The 27,814-nt window shown below is 33.7% G+C and overlaps 3 protein-coding genes across 3 annotated transcripts; 2 read left to right on the top strand and 1 right to left on the bottom strand.

Moving 5' to 3' along the window:
- The first annotated feature begins 10,537 nt into the window (after positions 1-10,537).
- Positions 10,538-16,114, top strand: LOC100244782 (ATG8-interacting protein 1). The gene is made up of 3 exons (XM_002275096.5): positions 10,538-10,766; positions 11,968-12,837; positions 15,811-16,114. The coding sequence occupies exons 2-3, from the start codon at positions 11,986-11,988 to the stop codon at positions 15,916-15,918; spliced, it is 960 nt and encodes a 319-aa protein (XP_002275132.2). The 5' UTR covers positions 10,538-10,766; positions 11,968-11,985; the 3' UTR covers positions 15,919-16,114.
- A 322-nt stretch (positions 16,115-16,436) lies between these two features.
- On the top strand, positions 16,437-20,406 carry LOC100249915 (cytochrome P450 86A8). Its single transcript, XM_002275079.4, has one exon. The coding sequence runs from the start codon at positions 18,530-18,532 to the stop codon at positions 20,204-20,206; it is 1,677 nt and encodes a 558-aa protein (XP_002275115.1). The 5' UTR covers positions 16,437-18,529; the 3' UTR covers positions 20,207-20,406.
- Positions 20,407-20,810: 404 nt separating this feature from the next.
- LOC100255061 (ascorbate transporter, chloroplastic) lies at positions 20,811-27,678 on the bottom strand. The gene is made up of 11 exons (XM_002275054.4): positions 27,069-27,678; positions 25,561-26,174; positions 25,183-25,290; positions 24,755-24,910; positions 23,957-24,172; positions 23,272-23,481; positions 22,514-22,651; positions 21,952-22,053; positions 21,639-21,704; positions 21,387-21,471; positions 20,811-21,302 (listed from the first exon to the last, which is right to left on the bottom strand). The coding sequence occupies exons 1-11, from the start codon at positions 27,121-27,123 to the stop codon at positions 21,205-21,207; spliced, it is 1,848 nt and encodes a 615-aa protein (XP_002275090.1). The 5' UTR covers positions 27,124-27,678; the 3' UTR covers positions 20,811-21,204.
- Between the last annotated feature and the right edge of the window lie 136 nt (positions 27,679-27,814).

A 27,814-nucleotide genomic window follows, 5' to 3' on the forward strand; every position in this document is an offset into this window, starting at 1 on the left:
AAAGGCGTACCTTGAGAGGAGACCACTGGAAGAAGTTCAGAAGACTGCAATCCATCCTTAGCAAGAAATGTATTCTCATTAAACACAACATGTCATGAGATTAGAACTTTTTGAGTGACAGGATCCAAGCATCTATATCCATTTTGATGGGAACTATAACCTAGAAATATGCAACGTTTGGATCTGAACATTAATTTGTGAGTTGCATATGGTCGCAACAATGGAAAACAGGCACAACCAAAGGTGCGCAAGGAGGTATAATCAGGATGTTTGCCAAATAATTTAAGATTTGGTGTTTGGTTATCAAGAGTAGATGTTGGCAGTCTATTGATGAGAAAAATGGATGTTAAAAAGGCATCAACCCAGAATTTAGTGGGCAAAAGTGACTGAGCTAATAGAGACAGTCCCATTTCCACCACATGACGGTGTTTACGCTCAGCAACCCCATTTTGTTGGGGTGTATGAGGACAAGTGCGGCGATGTTGGATTCCATTAGAGGAAAGAAACAATTGAAATTGGTTGGACATGTATTCTCCACCTCCATCCGATTGTAATTGCTTAATTTTGCAAGAAAATTGGTTTTCAACTAGTGTTTTGAATTTAACAAAGCAAGCATATACATCAGATTTATTTTGGAGAGGATAAAGCCATGAGAATCGTGAAAAATCATCAATGAATATAACATAATACTTACATCCACTGAGAGATTTGGTAGAACAAGACCATACATCAGTATGAATTAATTGCAAAGGAAAGGAAGAAACACAAGTAGAAGGTTTGAAAGGAAGTTGCTTACCTTTGCCAAGTTGGCAAGGTTCACAAAAATGCATTTTATTCACTAATCCTTCAACAGGTAAGGAGTGTTTATTTAATAACTGAGACACAATGGGAAGAGATGCATGTCCTAATCTAGAATGCCAAACTGAAACTGGTGCTTTAATTCCTACAACGACTGACAAAGCATGTGATTTATTGATAGACATTGACCGCAACTGGATTGGATAGAGACCCCCTTCACTCCTGCCTTCCAGTAGTGTCGCCCCCGTTTGTATGTCCTTGACAAAATAATGAGTACCAGTTAGAATAAAGAGGCAATTATTATCAAGACGGAATTGATTTATGGAAAGCAAATTGGCAGAAGCTTGAGGACAATGGAGGACACGTTTGAGGTTTAATTTAGCTTCAGGAGTATGAAAAATAGTAGTACCAGTATGTGCAATACTTAAACCTTGGCCATTACCAACAGCTACATTTTCTTGTCCTGTGTATGGTTGTTGCAGAGTAAGATGCTCCAGATTGGCAGTAATGTGCTGATTAGCTCCACTATCAGCAAACCATGTCTCTTCCTCTTGCTCAGCATTGCTATGTGCCACCATAGCAGCTAACTAGGTTGGTGGATGACGACCCTGATATGCATAATCCATTCTATGAAAGCAATCTAATGCCTTATGACTTAGCTTTCCACAGATTTGACAAGGTGCCTTAGGAGTGGAAAATGAGTGCTGCTTCTGATTTGGCTGAGGTGAGGAAGGTAAACCAGAGGGTTGTGGTGAATATCGAGGACGAGGATTTTGTGAAAATGAAGGACGTGAATATGGTTTACTTGGGTTTTTGGGTTTGCGATTGTACTGCTGTTGGTTAGATTTGGGAATGAAGAAAGCAAAATTATTTGTCTCAGGTGGTATAGCAATATTCTGGTTTTCCAATAACAGTTCATATGACAAGAGCTCGGCTTGAAAGTCTTCAAAAGAAACATTCTTGTCTCTAGTGGCAAAGGACAGAGAGGTTATAAAGGGATTAAAGGATGGGTTGAGTCCACTCACAATATAAGACATTAAGTCATCATCCTTAAGTGGCTTACCAACTGCAGCTAATTCATCAGACACCAACTTTGCTTTTTCAAGAAAATCAGTGCACTTCATTGACCCTTGATGAAGAGTCTACAACTTTCGCTTTAGGTGGTGTACACGGGTTCTGGATTGAGAGGCAAACTTGTTTGCTAGAGAACTCCACACCTCTCGAGCAGATGTGATGCCATAAACAGAAGCTAGCACCTTGTCAGACAAAGTGGCATTGATCCAACTTAACACACACTGATCTTTCTTATTCCAGAGAATATATGCTGGATTAAGAGAACCATCAAGAGATTTTGATGGACACGGCTCAAAACCATCCACGAAGCCCATCAAGTCATGACTTTTCAGTACTAGCACAATCTGAGATGACCATATAAGGTAGTTTGTGTCACTCAGCTTGATTGACACCAGATGACCAATGTTTGGAGGAGCAAAGATAACATTGGAGGAAGCGGAAGAAGAGAAGGCCATAGTTGAGAAGGAAAGGATCGATTGAAATTAGGCGTATGCCAATTGCTCTGATACCATGAAAGACTCTGTAGAAATCTGTAAAATGGTATTGGCTTCAATGCCAAAAACCGGGTGGCTATTCTCATTTATATACAATTACAGAAGAAGTTTTGAAATACACAATAACAGAAATTTAAAAATAGTCAAGGGTTATCTCTTGGGTTATCTCTTAAAGTGGATAAGTGTTTATCTGGTGGATAAGATAAGTGAGAAGCCAAGGAAATCTCGATGGTTTGAATGTTGTGGTTATCAGAGTTGTATATAGAGAGAATTGAGAAGAAGGGGATGACAGTTTATATATATATATATATATATATATATATGAAATTCTAACAATGAGCCAGCCTAGTGGTTGGTTTTTGCAGCCAGCGCAGTAGATGTTGGCCAAGTCTACAATGGCCACCTTAGTCACAGCTTCAAGGGTTCTGGAAAATCGAATTTCACCTTCTCCAATAATGTACAAGTTAAAGCTGCATATGTAGAATATGGGCAATTCTTTAGGTGAAAGATACGCCTACAATTTTTCTCAACCAAAAATGCTCAATTCATGAAAATTATTGTAGGCTATGCTCGATTCTAGGAGATATTAAGAAAAAAAAATCTAAGTAAAATGATTTTAATTTTAATATAAAAGAAATTGTGAGAAAAAAAAAATCAAATAATCATTAAAATGAGTAAAATGAATTTTAAGTAACATTTCTTCTTTATTTTTTTATTTTTCTAGAACTAAACATAGTCCTAAATTAAGTCTATATATTTTTACATTCTTTATTTTATATATATATATATATATATATATATATATATATATATATATATATATATATATATATATATATATATATATATATATATATATATATATATATATAAGAGAAAAGAAAAAGAGAAATAAAGTTGGAAAAAATTTTCTTTTAATGCTTTCCTGTGAAAAAAATTGAAAGAAAAAATAAAAAATAAAATAAAATAAAAAAAATAGAAATCACAATCAGAATTTTTCATTTCCTAAACCAAACAGTTTAAATCTAGCCATCATTTGTTTTTCATTTTGTCTTTTTTTTTTTTTTTCATTTTTTATATTTTTGTTCAAACTTTTGGAGCCAACAAAAATTCTTAAATAACTTGCATAAAGCCAAAACAATTTCAAAAAGAGACAGGATAGTAACTCACGCGCCGTGAATCTCTAACCTTTAATTTCCTTATGTTATATAGAAGCAAACCAACACTCTGATTTCTCATTTTTCTTTACCTCGTTTTCTCGATTCTCTCTAACTTTCGTCGGTCCAGGTACTTTTCCGATCTATTTCTCTCTTTTCTTCTTTTCTTTCCAGTCCATGTCTCATTGTGATTTCTTATTTTGCATTTTCTTGTTTGCATTTTTTGCACTCTTACTTTTCATTACCTCGCTTTCTCGATTCTCTCTGACTTTCAGTTTCATGTCTCATTGTGTTCGTCGGTCCAGCAGGTACTTTTCCGATCTCTTTCTCTCTTTTCCGATCTCTTTCTCTCTTTTCTTCTTTTCTTTTCAGTCCATGTCTCATTGCAATTTCTTATTTGCATTTCTTTCACTTTCTTGGTAACCAAACAACAGTCATTTTTCACTGTTTGTTTGCATTGGGATCTGAGGTGTCCCGATCTCTCTTTTCTTTTTTTCTTTAAAATATTAATAAGTTACTTTCGTCTAAATCCATATCCTTGTTTTTTTTTTTTATGATCAGAAGTCGTATTTGTTGATGTCTTGTGTCCCAGTGATCCACGTGGCTGTCAAGTGGACGCACGCTTTTATCCAAGATTGAGTTCTGGTTCAGTCTTCCCTGCAAAAGATGTCCGGACAGGAGGTCCGGACACACCCTCCGATGGTTTTGTTAGCCATGTGTCACGGACTTAGTCGTTCACTAAGCTCGTGCGGCACTTAGACAAGCCAAGACGCTTGATCTTGCTAAGTCAGCCTTGCTCCCCAATGCTTAGCTTGCTAGGCTAAGACATTTGCGACTCAAAAGCTTAAGAAGCTTGGTAGGCAACTCTTGAAAGAATGGAAGCTTTCACTAACTCAAGGAAACCTTTACAAGTGCTTGGATGCTCACTTGCTTGGTGTCTTGGCTAAATGAGGTCCTCACCTATTTATAGGTACCAATGGAATTCTCTGGAACCTTGGAGGGTTCCTTACAATTCAAGACTATTCTAGAATGTCCTACATCATTCTAGGTACAAGCCTATATACAAGTATATACAAGAGACTTCTAGAATTCTCTAGAAAGCCCTTAACTCCTCTCATGTCTTCCACCATAATGTAGAATTGTGTGGATTCCTCCAAACTTCTCTAGAACCTTTCACACTCTTCCCACTTTAGGAGTCTCCAAAAGTTTCCTGACTCTAAAGAAAATAATTTTTTTTATTGGATTTTATTTTATTTTATTTTATTTGGAAACAAAATGATAAAGATCCCTTAAAAAAATTCATTTCTAAACTAAATGTCTAAAAATATTTTTTTTTTCAATATAAGTTAAGCAAAATTATAAAATAAAAAAAAAATTAAAAGGCTAAATTTTATTTAAGCTAAAATGATTAAAAACGGAAAATCACAATTTTTTTAATAGAGGAGGCGACCAAATACCAAAACCTAACCCTATGGCAAAAGATAGGGTAAAATAATGGTATATATACATTTGTCATAACTTCTTATCTAGTGATATAAATGGTGACAAATATAAAAATAATGTTATTACAATCACATTTGAAATTCAGAAAAGAATTTTTAAGAATACTAGGATGAATTATTTGTTTTTAAAAGAATAATATTAAAAGCAACTTGCTTTTTTACTAAATGAAAAAACACCAAAATTGACTCTTCTCAATACTAAAATTAATTTGTTGGTTTTGTTTTACTTCTTAATATTTAATAAAAATAAAATATTTTAAAAAATAACTTAATATTTAACACTATTAAACAATGTTTTGTATTAAATTTTATTTAGAATGAAAAAAAAGGCATTACTTTAATGGGTGTTTGATAAATCAACTTAATAATTTAAAATGACTTAATAACTTAATTTAACTCATAAAATAAATAAAATATGTTTGGTTAAATAACTTAATAGTATAACTTAAAATTTAAATAAAAAAACTTTAAGTAATAAATAAAAATAATTAAATTATTTTTAAGTTCATATTTTCATTTTAATTTTTTCATGCATATTTGTCATAATCACCTTCATGATGTCTTTTATTATTTCACAACCTTCGTTATTAGTCGATTTTTTTTACTACTCCATGACCTTCATGGTTACTCGAGATCCTTTATCAATTTTATAATTTATAAGGATAAATATATCAATTTGATAATTTAGATTTATCTAACAACCTTAATACTTAATTTGATGATTTAGATTTATCTAACAACATTAATACTTAAAATAAAATTTAAGTAATTTTCACAATCTGCATATTACCATTCTTCTATTTTCATGTATGAACGAGGATAAAACTCCAGCTATACTCCAATCTATTTCTATATATATATATATATATATATATATATATATATATATATATATATATATATATATATATATATATAATTCTCTATGTTCGAAAGTACTATCATGTATAATTATTATTTTTTTATTTTTTTAAATAAGAATTTTTTATGTAAAAGTAAAACATTTTATACCAAAAATATATATTTATACTTAAAAAAAAATTAAAATTTAAGATAGTAAAAATCTTTTAAAACAAATTTTAAAATTACTACTTTTTCGATGTAAATTTTTAAAAATTTTGTATCCTATATAAAAACTATTACTAAAATTATTACTATTTTTAATTTAAAAGCAAAAAATAAAAAATCTTTCTAAACTAACACTTAGGAAGTGTTTGATAAAATTTACTGTTTATTATTCAATTATTTAAATTAACTTTAAGTTAAATTATATTTAAATTACTTAAAATTTATTATTTAATTTTTATTCTAAATATTAAAGTTGTTTAATAAAATTAACTTAAAATTTATTTTAAATCATTAAATTAAAATATTTATCCTCATAAATTATAACAAGAGTAAAGGAGGTTGAGTAATAATGAATATCATTAAAGAGATTGTGGAGATAAATAGGACAAATATATATAAAAAAAGTAAAATAAAGATATGGACTTAATAATAAATTAATTATTTTTTATTTAATATTTAAATTTATTTTTAATTTTAAATAATACTATTATATTATTTTACCAAATATAATTAATTTACTTAATGATTTAAATTAAGTTATTAAGTTAATTTACCAAACACTCCAAAATTCAACTTATTTTTTTATCAATAATGTTATATATTTATCTAATTAATTACCAACATGTTATATTATGAGAAATTATAGGAAAAATCTGAAAATATAATAAATTTTATCTTATACCTAATTCTTAAAATGTCTATATAATAAATTTTCTCCGTAAATGCTGAAATAAATGAAAATAGAATATCAATTTTCAAAAATTGAAAAAAAAAAAAACAAAATTTAGTGAGTAATTGTTTCTATATAAAAACCCAACTCTCCCGCCCACTCTCTCACATTTTCTCTTTCATTCTCTGGCTTTCTAGGGAAAGTTGAAGAGGCTTCCCTCTCAGTTTCTCCTTCGTTCTTTCACTTCGATTGTTGGTCTTCTTCTTCATCAATCCTACATCTTTTTCATTTTTGTTCTTAAATCCAATATCTTTATTTACCTTTTTCTTTTGTGTGTTTGACTGTATAGGGACGTGAAGTACGAAACGTCTGAATTACAATCAGGTACCTTCTCGCTTTCTTTCATTTGATTTTTCCAAAGCTTGGTTTACGACATTTTCTCGACATCCAAACAACCCTATCTATGTATATTATATTTCTTTCTTAATCAGGAGAAGTTAATTGCTCTGAAAATGGCCAACATGCCCAACTTGGTTTTGGAGTGTCACTTCTGCTCAACACGCTTTCAATCTCTCACACAGAATCTTGGAAATGTATTTTCTTTCTTTCCTTCTTTCTTACTTACTTTCTTTTCTTCTTTCTTTTTTTCTTTCTTTCACTCTGGTCTTCATTTTTGTTTGCAGATCTTTAATCTACCTCAACCTTACGAGAATGCTTGGCTCTTCGATAGAGCGTAAGATTTTCATTCCTTTCTTCTTCTTATGGATTCTCGAGAATAATTATTATTATTTAAAAAAAAATCATGATTTAATTGATACAATTTTATGGAGAAATTATCATATTCATGCAATGTAAATTGCAGTTCCAATGTGTACTGGGAAGAAGGAGTGGAAAATCCATTTACGACATTGATTTCAGTTGCTGGTCAGGAGGGGAGCACCCAGATGACACTGACCAATGTTTCCTGTTCTGGATGTGGAACTCCATGTGGCTTGAAAATTGTGACCATTACCATCCCTTTCTCTCTCTCTTCTTTTCTTTCTTCCCACATCATTTTTACTAAAAAAAAAATTTTAATTTTGAATTATGTATAACATGATAATTGTTTTCAAAAATAGTTTCCAAAAATAGTTCTTTGTTTTTAAAAACAAAAAACAAGTATTTTCAGTTTTCTTATTATTATTTAAAAATAATAATTACATAAATAAATTAAAAATAAAATACTACATATATATTTTTAAAATTTATTTAAAAATATAAAACAATGGTTAAAAATATTATTGGTTTCCAAATGATTTTTTTTTAATAAAACATCATTAAACAATTTCCAAAAATTATTCTAAAAACTTGTTGGTTAGAAAAGCTATTTCAAATAGTCATAATATATATATATATATATATATATGAAAATCTAATTTTTTAATTTTTTACATTTACCTCAAATTTCAACCAACAAACATAGGGTTAATTGATTAATCTAAACTTGTATATGTTCTTTATTCAGGTTGCGGTTGGTCTACATCCTTTGTTTCGTCGAGGACAATATATATTATAAGCAAAGTAAGCTTTTATAATATGATCCTATAAGATTTCAATGATTAATGAACAAGTTCATTCTTCGCTTTGTTGTACATCGTGGAACTATGATGTATTAGGGTATCGAATTATGATGTGTTATGGTATCATATTAATATATTTTAAATCAATAAATTATTTTTATATTTTATTTCAAACTCATCATTTTATTTATTTTTGGATATTAAATTATTTAAAAATGTATAAATTTTGAGGTAATTTTAATTGTATTTTTCACATTTTTCATAAAGAAATTAAATAAAAATTTATTTTTTTAAATATTTTTTTCTCTTTAAAATACCATGAAAATATTTTTTCGTAAAATTTGACTTAGTATATATGTGATGGTAATTTCTTATACTCTAATTAGTGGTATATTGGGACATGAGTAAGATCCAACTCATTGATTTCTTCAAAATATTAAAAAGATAAAGAACAAAAAATATTCCTCTATTATCAATGGCATATAAATAAATCTTTTTATGTTAGAATTCAAAATAAATAAATAAATTATAAACAATATCATCCTTATTGTTCTAAGTCGAGTTTCATTTACGGTAGCAAATTTTCTTCCCTGTTTTATAAGAACTTTTTTCCTATATTATAAAAACATTTTTTCCTATATTAGGTATATCAGCAAAACAAAACAAAACATTGATGGTAAATTGTTAAATATGATTAAGCAAATATCAAAGCAACATATTTAAGTTGAATAAATAAGTTAGGATCGAGATGAAGGTTATTTGAAAATATATATATATATTTAAATATAAAAAAGTATATATATATATATTTAAATATAAAAAAGAATAAAAAACGATTGGATATTCAATTTAAAAAATGATAGGAGTCCTTTTGGAACATTTTCAACAAATATAATAATAACAAAAGGAAAGGTAAGAGTGTTTGGGCCATGTCCACGACAGAGAAGAAAATTGATGCACTCAATCGTTGTTTCCTGTAAAGAAAATTAATAATTTCTTTATAATTTTAGAGACAGATCCGGGCCCAACGAATAATGCAATTTCGGGTCCATGTCACATCGAGTTAAGATTCTTAAGAAATACTATAAATTAGAAAATCTTTTTATAATCGTGATATAATTAAAATCTTATTTATTAAACATATAATATGACATCACCTATTTAATTAAATTAATAAACATGCATTTTATTTAAAACATTTTTAATAAAAATATTTTTTCTAAAAATATTTTTGAAATCATTACTTATTCAATGCTTTTCTTAGGAATCATTATTATTAATTTTTCAAAAATTTTAAAGCATTACCTAAAGTTTTATAAGACGTTTTTTTTTTATATAAATTATTTTTTAAAATAGAAATATTTTCTAAAATACTATTAAAAATCCGTTTAATAGTGATTTTATGAAGGATTTGTAACATTTCTAATAATTAAATAATAAAAAATTTTCAAATATTAAAAATATTAAAAACATTTATTAAAATCATTGTCGAACAAACTTTAAATAAAAACATCTTTTAGATTTGAAATATTTTTTAAAACCTCAAATACAAAATAAACAAATCTCTTTACATTTACGAGAAAACACATCCATTTTATTTGTACTTTCTGAAATATAATATTAGTAATAAATAAATAAACAAATAAGATTATATCTTGTTAGAGGAAAAAAATTTGAAGAGGAAAGAAAAAGACCAACATTTAGAAAAAAAAAAAAAAAAAAACCCTTCTTATGAATTTTCTTTAATCAAACATACCAAACATAGCCTTATAACCAAACAAAACAAAATAAATTTTATCCTGACTTTTCTATGTATAACCAAACAAAATAAAATGCTTTACATGAACAAAATGTGTTACATGAATAAAATGAGCATGAAATAAAATATTTAAAATATTATCAAATTTTAAATTTTTATAGCACACAAGTTGTACCTTTTCTAATTTTTAAATTTAAAATAAAAATATATTTCAAATATTTTAAAATATATATTTATATATTTAAAATATTATCAACGCCAATTTAGTATTTTCAAATTTTTTATTTTTATTCATTTACAAAAACGTAGACCAAAAATTATTAACTCGATCCTTTGCGCGTTCACGCTACAAAACTGAGCCGCGTAACACCGTAACACCACAATAACTCACCCGTCTCGCACGCAAACCCATGAAACTCCTTTACCTTTTAACACCGGTCACCACAGCCTCCTCTGTACGGAGCCACTAGATATTATCTCATAACACGACGTGCATAACCTGCGTTACCCGGTAAAACTAACTCACTCAGTTCCATATTCACCGGCATTTCCGGTTCCTTTATCTCCTGCACGAAATCTCGGTATAAATCCATTCCTTTACATTTCTCTAGACAGTCTCGATCTCACCGGAATCGTAATCGTAACCTCCGATCATCGTTCCTCCCGGAATAGACTAGATAGTTTTGTAAGTGCTGGTTATTGATTAATCTCTTGCTTAATGGTTTGTTTGTTGTGAAATCGGAGCTGTTTGTTTTGTTTGATGATGATTGATGTTTGATTGTATTTGATTTGATTTTATACGTCTGATTTAGGCTTTTTTTGGTTGTGATTCTGATTGTTTTTCGATCTGTGCGTGTTTTCATGTATCCGGTTGGTTTTGGTTGGGGTTTGGGGATTTTGGTTTTGGTTTAATTCCTTTGTTTGGTTTCGTAGAAAGCAGTGGGAAAGAAAAGAGGATGAAAGGAAATCGAATCTAGGCTTTAGTATATTGGAGTTATGTTTTGGTTTGTTTGTTTGATTTTAATTTCTCTGTTTGGTTGATTACAAAATTGTTAATTAAAAAAGATTGACAATTTTGAATTTCATGTTTTTTGTTGTTTTGAAATTCAGGATTAGGTCGCCTCGACTGGTTCCAGTCAAAGGAAAATCTAAGATCCAGAATTTTAGTTCCTGGTTTTTTACTTTTGCTATGCGACCAAAGAAAGCATAAGTTTTTCCAATTATTAAACGTCACCTTTGTTTATATATTTTATTTGATTAGTATGATATATTCATGTTTCAGAAAATATGAAAAAAAAAAAAAAAAGCTTGTAATTTCACTGTTTTGGTTTCTAAGAAATAAATTTCTTCTTAAAAAAAATCTTTAAGTTACACGACTACTTTTTAAATTTTTTTAAGTTTTTAGTTTGTCATAATAAGCAACAAGAAATGGTAAGCTTTAAATTTCCTTTCATCAGTTTTGACAAGAGGCAAATGAAATGTAACCTGTCCTTTATCTGCAGTGTGTTTATTAATTTCAGGATTTTAGTTGTTCTTTGTGCTTTTGGCTCTTATGAAGTGATTTTTTTACTGTGGGTAACTAATTAACTAGAATCAGTATTTTCTAACAGTTTGTATTGTTTGAATAAATTTACAGCCCATTGCTTGGGATTTTATTAGTTTCAATTGCAAATATTCCTTAAAAAATTTCTTACTTTGTACTTTAACCCTGGGATTATCTTCCTTCAAAACAGACTTTTAGAGAATGGTTGTAGAATTTCTTCTCTGTAGGTCTTCATTTGTAGTTTTATGGATTAGTAATGGTTTCCAGCCTATTACTGTGAGTTATGTTACTGGATTAATATTCACAACATGTTCTTTCTTTTGTCGCTGAATGTGAAATTTAGGAGACTAACTTACTGAAGATGGCGGATAATGAGGAGGGAGAGGAAACCACTTCTCGTGGAAATGAATGGGAAGTTGTTTCACTTACAGCATCAGCATATGCTGCTGCTCCAGGTCCAAAAGGAATTGAAATGAGTGATGATGGCAAGAGTAATACCTTTAAAGGCAATGAAGCGGAAACTTCTCATGCAATGTTTTTGTCTGGTCACTTTGTCTTTCCACCTAGTCAGCATGAGAATTTGCCGTTGGAACCTGATGACACTGAGATCCATAATGAACATGGAAGTGAGGATGTGATTCCTGAATCGAATGTGGAGAAAGGTGGTCATTCTGATGGAAAAAATGAAGATAATTGGAGTGTCAAAGATCTTACTAAAGGAGATGAATTCCCTGGCATACAGTTGTTTGATGAAGGGGGAAAAAGTCTATCTGATCGTGGCAAAGGTTTTGAAGAAGGAACAGCCCTCAAAGGGCTAAATCTGGTTGACAAAGAGCCTGATATTTACAGTGCTGCTAAATTTAGTTCTTTGCACAGTGAACCAACTATTGGTGGATCTACCACATATGATGGGAATACGGTTATCCCAGATCTAGTTGAACCTCCTGAGCTAGGTGCAGACCTCCATGCAGATATCTCACAATCTCCAAAATCTACAAAAGATGATGATAGATATGATGGGTCCAATCTTCCTTGTGAAGCTTGGTGGAAGAGACGAGCAGCTTCCTTTTATGGTCATGCAAAAGAGGCAAATGCATTTTGGTCTATCTTTATTGCTGCAGCTGTGATGGGCCTTGTAATTCTTGGGCAGCGATGGCAGCATGAAAGATGGCAGGTTTTACAACTTAAATGGCAGTTTGGCGTTAATGATGAGGTATGCCTTTTGCTATTGATATGGTGGCAGAAAATATTTTTATTTTTTTTCAATATTTAGCATGTTATGAAGCTATTTGGTTACAAAAATCATGTATCTGGTGTTTGTTGATTATGATGTGATGGGGTCAGATCTCAACACTTTTCTACATATAACTGCTATGATTACTATAACTACTTGAGATTTGTCTTCAATTTTAAAACTAGCCCTTTTGTGTGTAATTTATGAGTCAAAAAGCTGCAAGAAAAATTTTGAACATGTGTTATGCAGAGAAAATGCGGTCTTGATATATTTTCAGCCATACAGGACTAGTTTTTGGTTATATTAGCATGCCATGATATCAATGTAGATTGGTTGGCTGCTGATAAGATGCTGTAAGAAATGAGATTTATGTTTTGATTGTTCTTGCTTATGAAAAGGGGCATAATACATGCTGAACTTTTGTGATTAAATGGGTCCAAGCCTTTGACATCAGAGTGTAGTTGTCAACCTCTCTGATCTCTGTAATTTCATTTCCCCCTATGGGTGTGTATATCAGGCAAAAAATATAATGAATTCATGCTTTCATGGTTCAGGCCATAGGTTGGCATCAGCACATTTAGTTCTTGTGTTTGAAGACTTAACCCAAGGCAGTAGGCAGATTTTGTTGATTGAGATCATTTAATCCTGCCATAGTTATCTGCCCTTCTCAAGGATCATTTGAGTCTTTAGCAGTTTGGATTATTGTCAATGTTGCCTTAGTTGTGATCTGCTGGATATTGCAGATTAGGACTTCTGTCATGGAGATATATATATTTTTTTGATAAGTAATGTCATGGAGTATTTGTTGTTGGGAGAGATCCATTTTTGTTCCCAGTCAATAAAAGATCTGTGGATAATGATGTCATGTTTGGGAACGTTTCCAAAAACAGTTCTCATAAATAGTTTTCAAAAATAGTTATAAAAAAACAGTTATTGAGAACAGTTTTCAAAAATAATTTTCTAATGTTTTCTATAACACAAGTCTATTTGAAGATTTGGAATATTTTCAACAAGTTTTCTGTGTTTCCAAATATTTCTTAAAAATAACTTTTATTTGTAATGTTTTATTTTCAATAATTCTTCATATTTGTATAATTATTTAAAAAAAAAAAAAAACCTCTAGAAAACAAGTGAAAACAACTTAAAACAATTAAATATGTTATTAGAAAACACCTTGTTTTTAGAACAAATTTTCAAAAAGTTGTTTTTTGTCAAAAAATTGTCAAAAGTATTTTTGAGTTTGTAAAACAATTCCCAAATAGGCTCAGTTATAAATTTTGTTATCCAATTTTACTTTCTATTTTCAAATTTTAATAATATAATTTTAAAAAATAAAGGTATTGCAATTTTTTATTTCTAAATTATTTCAGAGCATATTTTAGATTTAAGGAATTCAGAAAAGCTCACTCATGAGAGAAAATTGGGAGTGTAGAGATTATTGAAGATCAAAGCTTGCAACAATGGATTTGTCCCCTGCCTGATCATCCTCTTCCATAAGGTTATCTACCTTCACTGAGCATTGTTCATTGTCACCCCCTACCACTGATTGTTGGATCATCCTCTAGAGTGCAGATCTCTTAGATGATTTTAAGTTAGCTGAGAATTTGAATTATGGGGCACTTGATGGGCTCTTGCTCATTAGATGAATTTAAACATTTGAAAAAATTGAAGAAGAAGAAGAAGAATAAAAAGGGCCTTGATGTGCTCTTGCACATCAGCTGAAATTGAACTTTTGGTAAAAAAAAAAAAAAAATGAGGGGGAGGAGGGCACAAAGGACACCAACTGAAAGAATAATTGGAGGCGGATCAGTTGCTTCATTATGTTTATATGATCTTCCAATTTGGCTTGAATCATTTTCTGCTTTTTCATTATAGGCTTTAGGTTTAAAAGGTACTCAGTTCTGGGTTTGTTTCAATTTTTAAGATTGGAGATTCGAGATTACAGTTGACTCAAGATATATATGCATATATATTTTAGACTTTTCCAGCTTAACTTTTCTATTTTTTTAGCATTGGGTTCAGTAGCTTTATGTGATCCAACTCAGCTAATGGTGTTGAAATTTTTTTTTGAAGTTTTCAGCAAAATTATTCACTTTTTAAGTAGCAAGTGTTTGTTCTTTTGTTAGGTTCACTTGTGATCAAAGAATCTGAATGGCAATGATGATGAAATAGATTTTTGTTTTTTGTTTCATCTGATAACAAAATAAACAAGAAACATTTATGTTGATTATTTTTATCACTAGGATTGGGCTACCAAAGTGTTTTGCACATCATGTTTGGGAGCATTTGAGATTCTCATATAGTGCATCTATCTTCTTGTACATGCAGGAGTAGAAGTGCAATACAACTCGATGTATGCATTTTTATAATCAGTTGTTGTCCTTTTTTTCCCCTTTATCGGTAAATTTCTGTCTCCGCTGGGACCTGAACTTAGAACCTCCCACAAACCCTTCCCAACCCTTTACCGCTTGAGCCAGACCTCAAGTGCAGTTGTTGTCAGATTCTGATGTCTTTATGAGTTGCATTTTTATACTAATTAATGCCATCTACCTGCTATATTCTTATGCTTCTGATCCATTTTTCCATAATTAGCTGTCATTCAGCTTTTATCAGCTTCCATTCCATTGTAATGAAATGCCACCCACTAGTTGCACAATTATGCTTTTTCTCATTAAATTGTATCCTCACTGTGAGCTGGAAAAGGGTGACATAGCCTATTTCCTTCAAAGAGAACAGAATTGGTTTAGGCCTCGTCCAAACTTACAAATCACGAATCAATGTCACCTCTCGGCGAGTTAGTAGAGTTGCTTTTTGTAAATCTACTCGACACCATGCTTATGAAACTCAAATCAATAACATTTCAGATATTGATATTTTCTTTATCACCCCTTTATTTCATTCCTCTTTTTCATCTGCTAATGTCTGCATTCTGTTTACCACTGTATATTGCAGAAAATGGGCAGGATGTTGGGGCCCATAATTCGATTAAAGGATGTGATAGTGGGTGGGAACCGCCGGGGTTCTTTTATCAGAGGCAGCAGCACCTCAGGAAACCGTTAAGATGATGACGAAAAAGAGAAGGGGCGTCAGGATGATGGTATGTTAGTTTGTTATTGTGTGGATCACCTATTTTTCTTGTGACAAAGCTTTACAAAGCTACATATTTTAAGTTTGCTTATTGTTATGCTACTATTATGTTGGTGGTGGGTTGGCCTTTTTCGTCTTGAGAATGGTTAAAGATTAGGAGGTTATATAATTTACACAACTGTACATTTGGGCCTTAAATTTTGCTATTTGGTCATGGTCTGTTGGTAGGAGGGCCTCAGTTGTAATATATGTTTGTACATGGCTCATACCTGGCATGGATGAGGTTGAGGCCTGTGCAGACTCGAATCATTCTTGGCTTGGGGCCCTTCAGTCTAACCTTTGGGTATCAAATCCTACCATTCCTAGGCCTGGCATAATAAAATAATATATTGGTATATTAAAAGTTTCATTAAATATAAAAGAACATGCCATAAAAATATATGCTTTTATTTCATATATTTGATTTACATTTATGATATAATGAAGATTAGGATATTGGAGTGGCTGAGTACATAATTAATTTAGATATGGTAGATTTATTTAAAATTTTGGATTTAAAGGTATAAATTAGTGTACACACAACTTAATTTGGTTTAATTTTTTCATCATTAAGAATTTAATTTGTTTTTTAATTCAAATATAAATTGATGGTATCAATTTGAAAAAGCTTTTCTTAAAAAACTTATCAATTCACACTTTTCTACGCTTAAAGTGATATATAATTCTTTTTCCCGTTGTCTTTCTCCCTTTCTTCAACTTTTCCGAAGTACTTTTTAGGATGTAAATATGTCTTCAAATGCATAAAATAAATAAATAAATAAATATAAGAGAGTAAGAAAAGGAGAGAGAACGTATATGTTGCTCTGTTATTTTCCCTATTGTTCCACGGAAACCTCTAGAAAAATTGGGTCAAAATGTAATGCATTGACATGAAAATTTTGAAACTCTTAGCTTTGCACTTTGCACTTTGCACTTTGCATGACTAAATAACGCTCTTTTCACTTTAATTACGTCTGTTCACTTTTTAAAAAATAAATTTGTCTCAAGATTTTTTAATTTTTTTTCAAAATTCCGAATAAAAACCAATATATGTTTATATATGGTGAGATGAGATGAATGGAATTATCTTATTTATTTTATCGTTATTACTTGGTCATGATATTTTCATCTTCAATAATAGTAGTTGAATAATTGGTGAACTAATTATATATATATATTATGTTTGTCCACCTACATTACATTCCATCGTACTTTCTAATTTTGTGGGCTGGGGTTGATGCTGTGGGACACAAGAGGTATAATCTCCAGCTAAACTCAGCCTTAAGACTTCGGACCGAATTTAGAAGAAAGCATGCTATATATTAAAATTTAACAATTGAAGTTAAAAGTTCTATGACAAAAAGAAAAAAAGAAAAAGGAAAAAAGGACAACAACAACCATACTGGCTATCCAGGTGAAGAATGTTATGCTCCGTTTAGTATGCCAAACATCTGATAGTAAAATCCGAGTTGTTGAACAAGGTATAAATACATAAGGTTTAAACAAGTGAACCGAATCATTGAATTGCATACTAAAATCTGAGTTGTTGGACGAGGATGTAAATGCGTGATATCAAATAAAATACAAAGCAATTAAACTTGAGTGGATACTTATAGTGCGGTTTTATGCTCCATTGTTATTTTTCAATACAATACCCAAATTGTGGCATGGCCAAACCGTATCTGATATATGCTTACATGTAAATATATATATACATAGAAGTGGTCAAAAACTGATGATGTAGAAACAGAGAAAATTATTGACTGAGTTTGGAGTGAAAAGGATAAAGATGAATTCTCACATTAAGGCATCAGTTATAAATAGTTGGTGGGTGGCTCACCCAACCCTAACCAGTCACATGATGAACTCCATGCATTTTCATTTAACATATTATTATAAAACCACCAGCTACCGAGAAAATGCAAATAATTGAGTGAAAACTCAACTCCACTTCATCTTCCTTAGCATTGCCATCTCTTCTTTCAAAAAAATTTTGGTGGATCTCTGTGTCCTCATTTCCTCAACCAATCTCATTTATTTCTCCTCATTCAATGCCTCCTATTAAAACCCAGCTCCTTTCCCTGAAAAATTAGGTGTGAAGAGAGAGATAGACAGAGGCTTTTGCTGAGTGGGGTTTTACCTTTATATTGTCAACGACCTCCCACTGCATTAATGCTGCTTTCTCGCTCTCTCTTTCTCTTTCTATGTGTGCATGAGGCTTGAGTGTGAGATGGTGAAATTCAAGAAACAGACTGGCCTTAGTAATTGCTTGTCAACGCCGCTTCGCCTATAAATCCCTTCTTCTCCATTTCTACTACTCATACTCTCTCAGTTCTCTTCTTCTTTCTCTTGGTAATGAATTATTCAAAGCTTTGGTTTTCCCAACAATGGCGTCGTGTTGAAGTCCTGAAAAACTAGGTTTAAGCAGTGACCCACCATTGTTGATGAGAAATACCATCTGGGTTTTTTCTACTGGAGTCTTCTAAGGTACGTTTTTGGAGATTCAGGTTTTTTCTGAGGAAAGTGCGGTTTTTTTCTCGGGAAAATGGACGTGTTTTGGGCTTCGCTGTTTTTTATGGCGATCACCGCTTATCTGCTGTGGTTCACCTTCATCTCACGGTCGTTGAGGGGTCCACGTGTCTGGCCTTTATTGGGCAGCTTACCAGGCTTGATCGAGAACAGTGAACGCATGCATGAATGGATCGCTGAAAATCTACGCGCGTGTGGCGGCACGTACCAAACATGCATCTGCGCCGTCCCTTTCTTGGCGCGAAAGCAAGGGCTCGTGACGGTCACATGCGACCCGAAGAATCTGGAGCATATATTGAAGACCCGGTTCGATAATTACCCTAAGGGTCCCACGTGGCAAGGTGTATTTCATGATCTGCTCGGGGAAGGGATCTTCAATTCTGATGGCGACACGTGGCTGTTTCAGAGGAAGACCGCCGCACTGGAATTTACCACCCGGACGCTGCGTCAGGCCATGGCTCGCTGGGTCAGTCGAGCCATCAAGCACAGGTTCTGCCCCATTCTCAGGGCGGCTCAGCTAGAAGCCAAGCCAGTTGATCTTCAGGACCTTTTGCTTCGGATCACGTTCGATAACATTTGCGGCTTGACGTTTGGGATGGACCCGCAAACCCTAGCTCCAGGCCTCCCTGAAAACAGCTTCGCCTCTGCTTTTGACCGAGCCACCGAAGCCAGCCTCCAGCGATTTATTTTGCCTGAGGTTATGTGGAAGCTGAAGAAGTGGCTTGGGTTGGGCATGGAGGTCAGCTTGAGCCGAAGCATTGTACACGTGGAGAATTACCTGTCCAAAGTCATCAATACACGTAAGGTGGAGCTGCTGAGTCAGCAAAAAGACGGAAACCCCCACGACGACTTGCTCTCAAGATTTATGAAGAAAAAGGAATCCTACTCAGACTCCTTCCTCCAACACGTGGCACTCAACTTCATCCTAGCTGGACGTGACACGTCATCAGTAGCCTTAAGCTGGTTCTTCTGGTTGGTAACCCAGAACCCAACTGTCGAAAAGAAAATCCTACACGAAATCTGCACTGTTCTGATGGGGACACGTGGCAGCGACACGTCAAAGTGGGTTGATGAGCCGTTAGAGTTTGAAGAGCTGGACCGTTTGATATACCTCAAAGCCGCACTCTCCGAGACTCTCCGGCTCTACCCGTCGGTGCCGGAGGATTCAAAGCATGTTGTCGCCGACGACATATTACCGGACGGCACTTTCGTCCCGGCGGGATCATCAATCACGTACTCAGTATATTCATCGGGTAGGATGAAATCCACGTGGGGTGAAGACTGGCCCGAGTTCAGGCCTGAGAGGTGGCTATCGGCCGACTGCCAGCGATTCATATTGCACGACCAATACAAGTTTGTGGCGTTCAATGCGGGGCCGAGGATTTGTTTGGGGAAGGACTTGGCTTACTTGCAAATGAAGTCGATAGCCGCGTCGGTGTTGCTGCGCCACCGCCTCACGGTGGTTGCCGGCCACCGGGTGGAGCAGAAGATGTCGCTGACGTTGTTCATGAAGTATGGGCTCAAGGTTAACGTGCATGAAAGAGATTTAACGGCAGTTGTGGACGGCGTTAGGAACGAGAAAGCAAGTGAGGTGTGTGGCGAGGAAGCTGTTAGAGTTAAATGTAACGGTAACTGTCACGCCAGTGGTTCGGTTGTTGTTGGGGGTAGCGACGTGCGGCTCGGTGTAACTTGAGAGGTTAGTTTTGGGCTGTACTTGTGGGCTGACGGATATACTGCAGTAGCAGCCCAACAGTTTTTAAGGCCCAATTACGCTTGATTTTTAAAGAACACGAGGGGTAGTGTTCCTCGAATCCTCTCATACGTACAGCTGTTCCTTTGTAGCCAATAATTTATATTTCACAATCCTATAAAATTCTTTGTTTCTTTATTTCATTTATATTTCTAATAAAGATCTGGCAATACATTTCAAAATGTACGTAGAAATCTGAATGTTGAATCAGAAAGCCATATATAAAACCATGATACAAAGCTAAAAAACCACATATGAGGTACAAAATAATGAAACTCGGGAATAAAGTAACTAGCCCCGAACTGCACATATGGCACCTTCTGATTGGTGATGGTTTTTCAGGGCACCGAACCCAGACCCTTTCAATAATTCTGTGCAATTTCTTCCTCAACAGTAGTCTCATGCAAGCCACATGTATGATAATAAATCCCATTAGGTGAAGACTAGTTTACCAAAAATTCAACAAATCTCAACCAACCCAAAATTCAATCGGTAAAAGCAATAAGAAACTGAGAAAAGCACCAAACCAGGAGCAGAAATGCCCAAGTAGATGTAAATATCATCTATTATAGTGATGTTGAGGTTTATTTGAGGTGTTTTTAGACAGATGATACATACTTTAAAGCAGAGCAAGAGTGAAGAGAAAGGTTCAAGATTCTAGGGTGCAATTACCCTTGTCTGAAAAGAAAACATCTATTGATGTAAGTAAAAAGACAGTTAACTTGTAAGAACTTAAGAAGATGATTCTTAAAGCCAACCGGAAAAGTCACCTGCAACAACCATCTCTGAGCCCAGTTGGTAAGAGGAAGGTGAAAAGGGGTATATTAGGCTTGTTTTATTCCCACCCAGTTCAGCTCTTCAATGTGTTCCTCTACTCCCATCTTTTTGTAATTTTATCTTTTTTTGCTTTATAGACTATTTATTCCTCTTTTCTTGCATACCTAGTCCAGAATTTTCTCTCCAGTTGCAAATAAGTTCCAGACTAATGTGCCAATGATGTACAATACGACCGCCACCTTAAATACGTCGCCCCAAGAGCCTGCAAGGATAGAGTTTGGTGTTAATAGTTGAGCTGAAATCAGAAATTAAAGGAATGCTAATGAACTAGGAGGCTTGGATGAACCTCGTTGGAGTATGTAACCAGTTGCTGCAGTACCAAAAACACCTGCTAGCACTCCTGCTGTATTTGAGAGTCCCAACAGTACTCCCTGTGGAGGAATCAAAATAATAAGGTAAGGTTGATGAAAGGGACAAAGAGACATAATTCAGGGGCAAACCGATTTCAAGTAACATATAATTTCAAGTAAGATAATTGTTTCTTGAAGGACATTAACACTGGTTCATGTTACATAAGAAAACAATAGGAGCAACTCACAGCATAACGTGGCCCAATGTCTTGGTGATTGGAATAGAGTCCAGACTGTGAGAATGCGTCTGACCCCTGTCAAGAACAGAGTACCCATAGTTTAATTTCTTCAACCATTTTGTTCACTTGTAAATTCCAATTTCTGAGAAGAGAAAATCTTGCATCTGATTGTGAAATGTAAGCACCTTATATCCTGTAGGTAATTACTTGCACATAATAATTACTAGATGATATCACTTCAGTGTGAGAAAAATATACTTTCCCACCACCTATATACTATTCCTCAAGCTCAAATGGAATTGTAGTTAGAACTAGCTCAAACCTGACTGCAAGCCATGCATAGCACTGCTAAAGCGGGTGTTCTAATATTGCCCAACTGTGTCAGAAAGAAGGCTGGTCCCAGAAACCCAATCGATTGCATGATCTACAGCATTGGAAAGTGTAGGAAGAATTATATCCAAGAATTTGAAAGCATGGAAGATTTAATTGTATCAGCATTGCTCATTTGACATTGAAATAACCAAACAAAATGTGTAAATCATACAGTTTTCTAGACAACATGCAGAAGGTAGCGTTTCATGGGTGGGGTACATGTGTGTCAGGGGTGTTATTGAGAGAGATTGAACCTTGTTTACACAGGAGCCTTTCCTTCAAGACTTCTAATTTTAAGTCTAAGAATGTTATCACGAATGCAAATACAACGCATCTTTGTTCTATCAGCAACAACCTTTATGCAGCTGGGTTGCTGAAATCAATACCTATATACTGATGTAAATGGATAATATTTGGCATTACCAATATAGAGAAGCACAATTTTAAGGTCGGAATAGTCTAATAATAAGTCATGGTCAACTAATAGGAGTCGGAGCAGTATTAATCCTTGCCTTACGAACTGATGTTATGGAAAGACCTTTGCTGACAAGTGTATCTGCTATCCAACCTCCAATGTTTGCAAACACAGCCATGGTCAACCATGGCAAAACACACAACAGCCCAGATTCTGTGAGATTGAACTTCAACACCTGAGAAAACATCAAAACAAATAATAAATAAATAAATGCTTAAATTAATAAAGACTCAAGTCCAGTAACCAGATTACCTATTATATTGTATGTGTTCATTCAGTATTTTCCATATGTGATTTGAATGTTAACAATTATGGTCACATCCTAAGAAATTTGGTTAACTTGCACTTTACAAAAATTGTCAAAGTAGAACAGTTTTTTTATTGTTTAAGCCTCAACAGATTGGTAACCCCAGAGGCTAGAACACTTGAATAGTATTCCAACTCTGGTTCAACTGTGATATTGCAAGAAACGAATTGGACGTTAAATGATTTTGAGTCCAGAGGCAAAAGACTGACTCAGCCATCATAGTTGTATTTTAACTTAGATTTCTACTGAGATGTGGTCGATCAAAGCTCAGATTCATTAGTTAAATGCAGAACTGAACTATTATTTAATTAGCAACCAAAAAAATTATTTTGAAGCTAAAAAGGGAACTTGAAAACCTCATATGCATGGAGCAATAAAAACATAAAGTTTTTGGAGACAAAATACTGGTATCTATAAACTTTCCAGGAAAGAAATATGGAAATGAATATTTGACCAAAGTAGGACCAGTCCCGAAAAGTCTTAAATACCTGATTATAGTACGTAGGCATCCATGTTAGAAGAATAAAAGTTCCCCAGTTATGGCAGAAATGGGAGATTATGAGAGCCCAAACTGGTGCCTTCGACAAAATTAGTTTCCACGGAATGGATGAAACAGGTTCCTTTGATGTGCTGCCTCCTAAAATAACCCTTTTTTCCTCTTCACTAAGTTCTGGATCTTCTGCTGGTGAGCTATATGCCTGTGAAGCCAAACAAACTTTATGGTACCACTCAAACAAAGAAAAGAGTGATATATGGCTGAGAATTCATGCCTCAAATGAGAATTGTACAGATGAATTTAGTCATACTACAAACCTGATGCAGTTTTCTTAATCATGCTCAAAACTAAGATCATTTAGTTTCAAGAAGTATATGGTTGTCATGCATGAAGCAACGAAAATGCATGAGTGAAATTTTAATAAATTGCTGGGTTAGTAATTGTTTACATATGGATCGCAGAAAGAAAAGGTGTCAAGCAAAACTTATTTTGTCCTCAAATTGTATAACTTTAAATGTATGGGTGTGGGGCTGGCCTACCAGATATTGTAGCTTAAAACAGGGAAAACATAAATGTGAGTTATGGAGGGACTGTCTTCAGTTTATTCCATTCTATGGGAGTGATATATGCAACTTAAACTGTACATCAAATAGTTGCTACAAGAAGCAAAAACTTACTTTACTCAACCATAATGCAAACCAGATACTTCCAAGAGAGCCAAATGAGTAGAAAACAGAAGGCCATCCAAACTTTTGGATTAGAGCGGGAGAGACAGCTAACCCAGTGACTGAACCAAGATACATTCCACTATATACTAGTGCTAGTGATCTGCTTCTCTCTGAAACTGGAATCCACTTTGAAAGTATATTATTCATAGCAGGCATAGCAACACCCTGATAAGAAAATAGATGACTTTTAATCAATAACAGGATTCTCTGTATCAGTTTAAGAACAGTTGAAGTAGGAAACAAAATTCAATGTTACGAAAACAACATATTGGATTGAAAATGGTATAAGACAGTGAGAGTACCAAACCCTGTCAAAAGTAACTGAATTTTAAAAGTTCCCATCTCTTTGAAGTGGTATGACAGTCAGTATATGATTATTAGGTTAACTTATTTTGTCTTTTCCATTTCTTTCTGTTGTCCCTAACATCCATCTTGCAAAAGATCACTTGTTAAGCTGGCTCAACCGTTTTTCACAACAAAATGAATAAGTACTTAAAGAAAATACGAACATATATCAACAACAAGGTGTAGTTTCATCATGTGTAGACACATGTGCAAAAAGAGTGTTCAGATTGACATATTGACATTATCAAATTCACTACCAAAACTGGTTTCTATACCCAAAATAAAAGTCGCCTAGAATTATGTCTAGATCCAATACACACACCCCAAATGATTTTTATCCAAGCTATTTCCTTCCAATCTAGTAAAGCGCAACAAAACCAAAAAGAAGTAAAAGAGGCCAACCTCTCCAATCCCCATAAAAGCACGCATTGTAAGTAAGAAAGGAAGTCCAATTCTTGCAGCAATAGGTGTCAAAACTGTTGCCACTGACCACCAGATTACTCCGAAACCCAATACTAGCTTCCCACCAAGTTTATCCGCCCATATGCCTCCAAGAATCTATGTTCCAGAAAAAGATAGTGAAAGTAATGTTAGAAATAGAATGTAAAGGGAAGCAAATTTACCTCAGTTGGTTAGGTTGAAAAGATGTATTTGATTTGAAGAACAAAACTAGTGCCAGTACTAAGTCAAATAGACAAAACAACAAAATTGTGTACATCAAATGTAGGAACTTGACCAACTACATGTCAATACACTTGAGAAGGAGATCCACAATAAATAGTTAATTCACTTTCATGTAATGCATAAATATGAGGGCATTCAACTCAAACCTGAGTGAGTAGATAGCCCCAGAAAAAGGAAGACTGAATTAGACCAACTGTTGCACTGTTCCAGTTAAACTCCTGTGACATTGGAAGAATCGCAATGCTCATGTTCACCTAAAATGAAACATATAGCTTAGTCAGCAGAAAGAGATAAGTAATGTAGGTTAGTTGCATTTAAGTGACTTAGCACATTGAAAAATCTTAAGTATTCATGATCATCTACAATAAAACATTTAGTTTAGTTTTATTTTGATTATTAATTGCTCATAATTCAATATAGGATGAGGCAACTTGGAACTACTTGAAAATGAACAATTCATAATGAAAAGGTAAGCCTGCTATGATTAATTCACACAATAGGGATAAAGCCAGAAGATAACTCACACGGTCCATGTTGCATAATAGAAATGCAGCAAAACAAAGCAGGACAATAACCCAGCGCTTTGGAAACTGCTGCCACCATGGAGAAACACTCTGCAAATTTTCTTCTGCTAAAATGACTTCACCAGCCCCTTCTGAAGACTTTAATGAGTCCACATCAGCTCCCTTTATATCATACTCCTTGGATTTGTATGCTGAACGAGTTCTACCAAACCTAACATGCTCGGATGACTGGGACTGGCTGTCACTAATACCAAGCCTAGCCCGCTTACTTGGTTGAATCCAACTGCTAAGAGAGGGATTCGAAGAAAGATAGCATTTGCATATTCCTTGAATTCTTCTCCTAGGGTTGACACTCCAAAACTTGTCACTAGATTGAAGTGACATTGGAAGGCAACACACCCCTTCAACATGGAATGTTGCTATTGATGTCAGAGCTTTCCCATCTGGAGAACCGATAACACGAAGACACGGAAAATGCGAATATCTAGATATTGAGTAGTTCTCCATTTGCATAAAAAGCCTTTTGTAGTTTTCCCTCACATGTCCGGCAACAGAAAAGCTCAAACGCCCTCCTTTGTTTTGTGCAGTAGCTGGCTCTGTTTGATACCCTTTTCCTGCCAATATCAGAAATTAAAAAAATAAATTCAGCTTAGGTGTCAAAATGCAGACACAAAACTATTGTCCATTCTAATTATAGATGACAAGCATTTTAAGATACTAAAAAACCATGTTGCAATATGAGAAAATTCCCTAAATTTCTTGAATAAGTCACTGATTTTGTAGCCCTTCTACTTATTTTATCAAAACCCTGATGAAGGCATCGTTCAATACCATGTATTGATTTTCCTCTAATAATCCCAGATCAAAATTTTCTCAAGCAAAGGGTAGTTCCCAATTCCCAAGTCACCATGATATTTGGCAGGTAAGTAAACAAAATAGCTTGAAAAATAAGATTCAATGTTTTATTTTCTTTTTCCATTCAGTTTTCTCAGTAACCAAATCCAAGGCCACAAAAATAGAAATAAGAAATTAATAACAAATATAAATATTTATTATTCGAACAGATTTTTAGAAATAAATAGATAAATAAATAAAACTTAATGGAAAATTATGAAATTATGTGAACTTCAGGAATTTCAGTAGAAAACTCAAAATTCAATAATGCTGTCCATAACAGACGGATGAAATCAACTCAAAGATAACTAAAACTTTCAGCTCAATTTCACCGCTGCTTAACACTCAAAATAATATCCAATTACCAAAAAGGAAAAAATAAAAATAAAAACGCAGACACATACATGAACCGTCCCCTGGATGTGAGAAAATCAAGGAGGAAACAAAATGAACCACCCCAATAGTGCGAAATCTGGACATGCATGCATTGAATTGCCAAAAGAAAACGAAGAAATGCACAAATGCAGCAAAAAGAAATTCCTGCTCGCGCAAGAAGAAAAGGTGAAAGCAAACACATTAAAAGCAGATAGTATAGAGACAGTGAACCGATATACCAGAGCCTATAAAGGAGCCGAAATTTCGGTTCGAAATTACGCCGCCGATTGCCATTTATTTCGGTGATTTTAATTCGAACTCTGTGAACTGGAACTTCAAGCTTGAGCTATATCAGACCATTTCAGAGTTCAAAACTTCTCTCCCTCAGAGACTCTCTCTCCAGTTTTTCTCTCTCTATCGAAGAGGATAATTAGAGGTTTTTTTTCTTCATACGAATTTTCCAGGAAAATTTTTTTTTCTCGGAAAAGCGGGAAAATGCAAGTGGTCTTCATATACCCAAGAAAAGAGGGTCGAGAAGCTGACACGTGGCGGTTCATCCTCGTGATGAAAGGTTCCGCTTTTGAAACCGACAAAATAATGAAAATACCCCTCCATGCAAGGGGAAATAACTCCACTTTTAGCTGGGTTGCTTCGTAAATAATAGTAAATATTAGAGACATATCGGGAACTAAATGGACAAAATACGAACCGTTCTGTCAGAAACTCGTCTTATCCATCGTAAAAGCGACCGTACCGGAAAAGCTCACCGGAAAGTTATAAAAGCGATTTTTTTTGTTTTTTTAATCTAAAATATCCTTGCCATGGATTCGAATCATGCGTGGAATATTCTGGACCTTGCACGTGGCAAACGGCCTTTGTAACTCCTACTCTCGAAACTGCCGTGTAAGAAGTTTTCGGTATGGATTTATCAAAAAGTTTTGCAAACTAAAAGAATAATAACATGATTTAATAAATATAGCAATAA

Source organism: Vitis vinifera, chromosome 15 (assembly GCF_030704535.1).
Source record: "Vitis vinifera cultivar Pinot Noir 40024 chromosome 15, ASM3070453v1".
NCBI lineage: Eukaryota > Viridiplantae > Streptophyta > Magnoliopsida > Vitales > Vitaceae > Vitis > Vitis vinifera.

Excerpts from the sequence above, each read along its gene's own strand:
- LOC100255061 (XM_002275054.4), bottom strand. The coding sequence starts at position 27,123 with ATGGCAATCGGCGGCGTAATTTCGAACCGAAATTTCGGCTCCTTTATA. Across the intron at positions 24,173-24,754 it reads CTTTTATGGGGATTGGAGAG|GGTGTTGCTATGCCTGCTAT; the intron begins GTTGGCCTCTTT and ends TTTTCTTATCAG. Across the intron at positions 23,482-23,956 it reads TTGCATTATGGTTGAGTAAA|GCATATAGCTCACCAGCAGA; the intron begins GTAAGTTTTTGC and ends TTGGCTTCACAG.
- LOC100249915 (XM_002275079.4), top strand. The coding sequence starts at position 18,530 with ATGGACGTGTTTTGGGCTTCGCTGTTTTTTATGGCGATCACCGCTTAT.
- LOC100244782 (XM_002275096.5), top strand. The coding sequence starts at position 11,986 with ATGGCGGATAATGAGGAGGGAGAGGAAACCACTTCTCGTGGAAATGAA. Across the intron at positions 12,838-15,810 it reads AGTTTGGCGTTAATGATGAG|AAAATGGGCAGGATGTTGGG; the intron begins GTATGCCTTTTG and ends TGTATATTGCAG.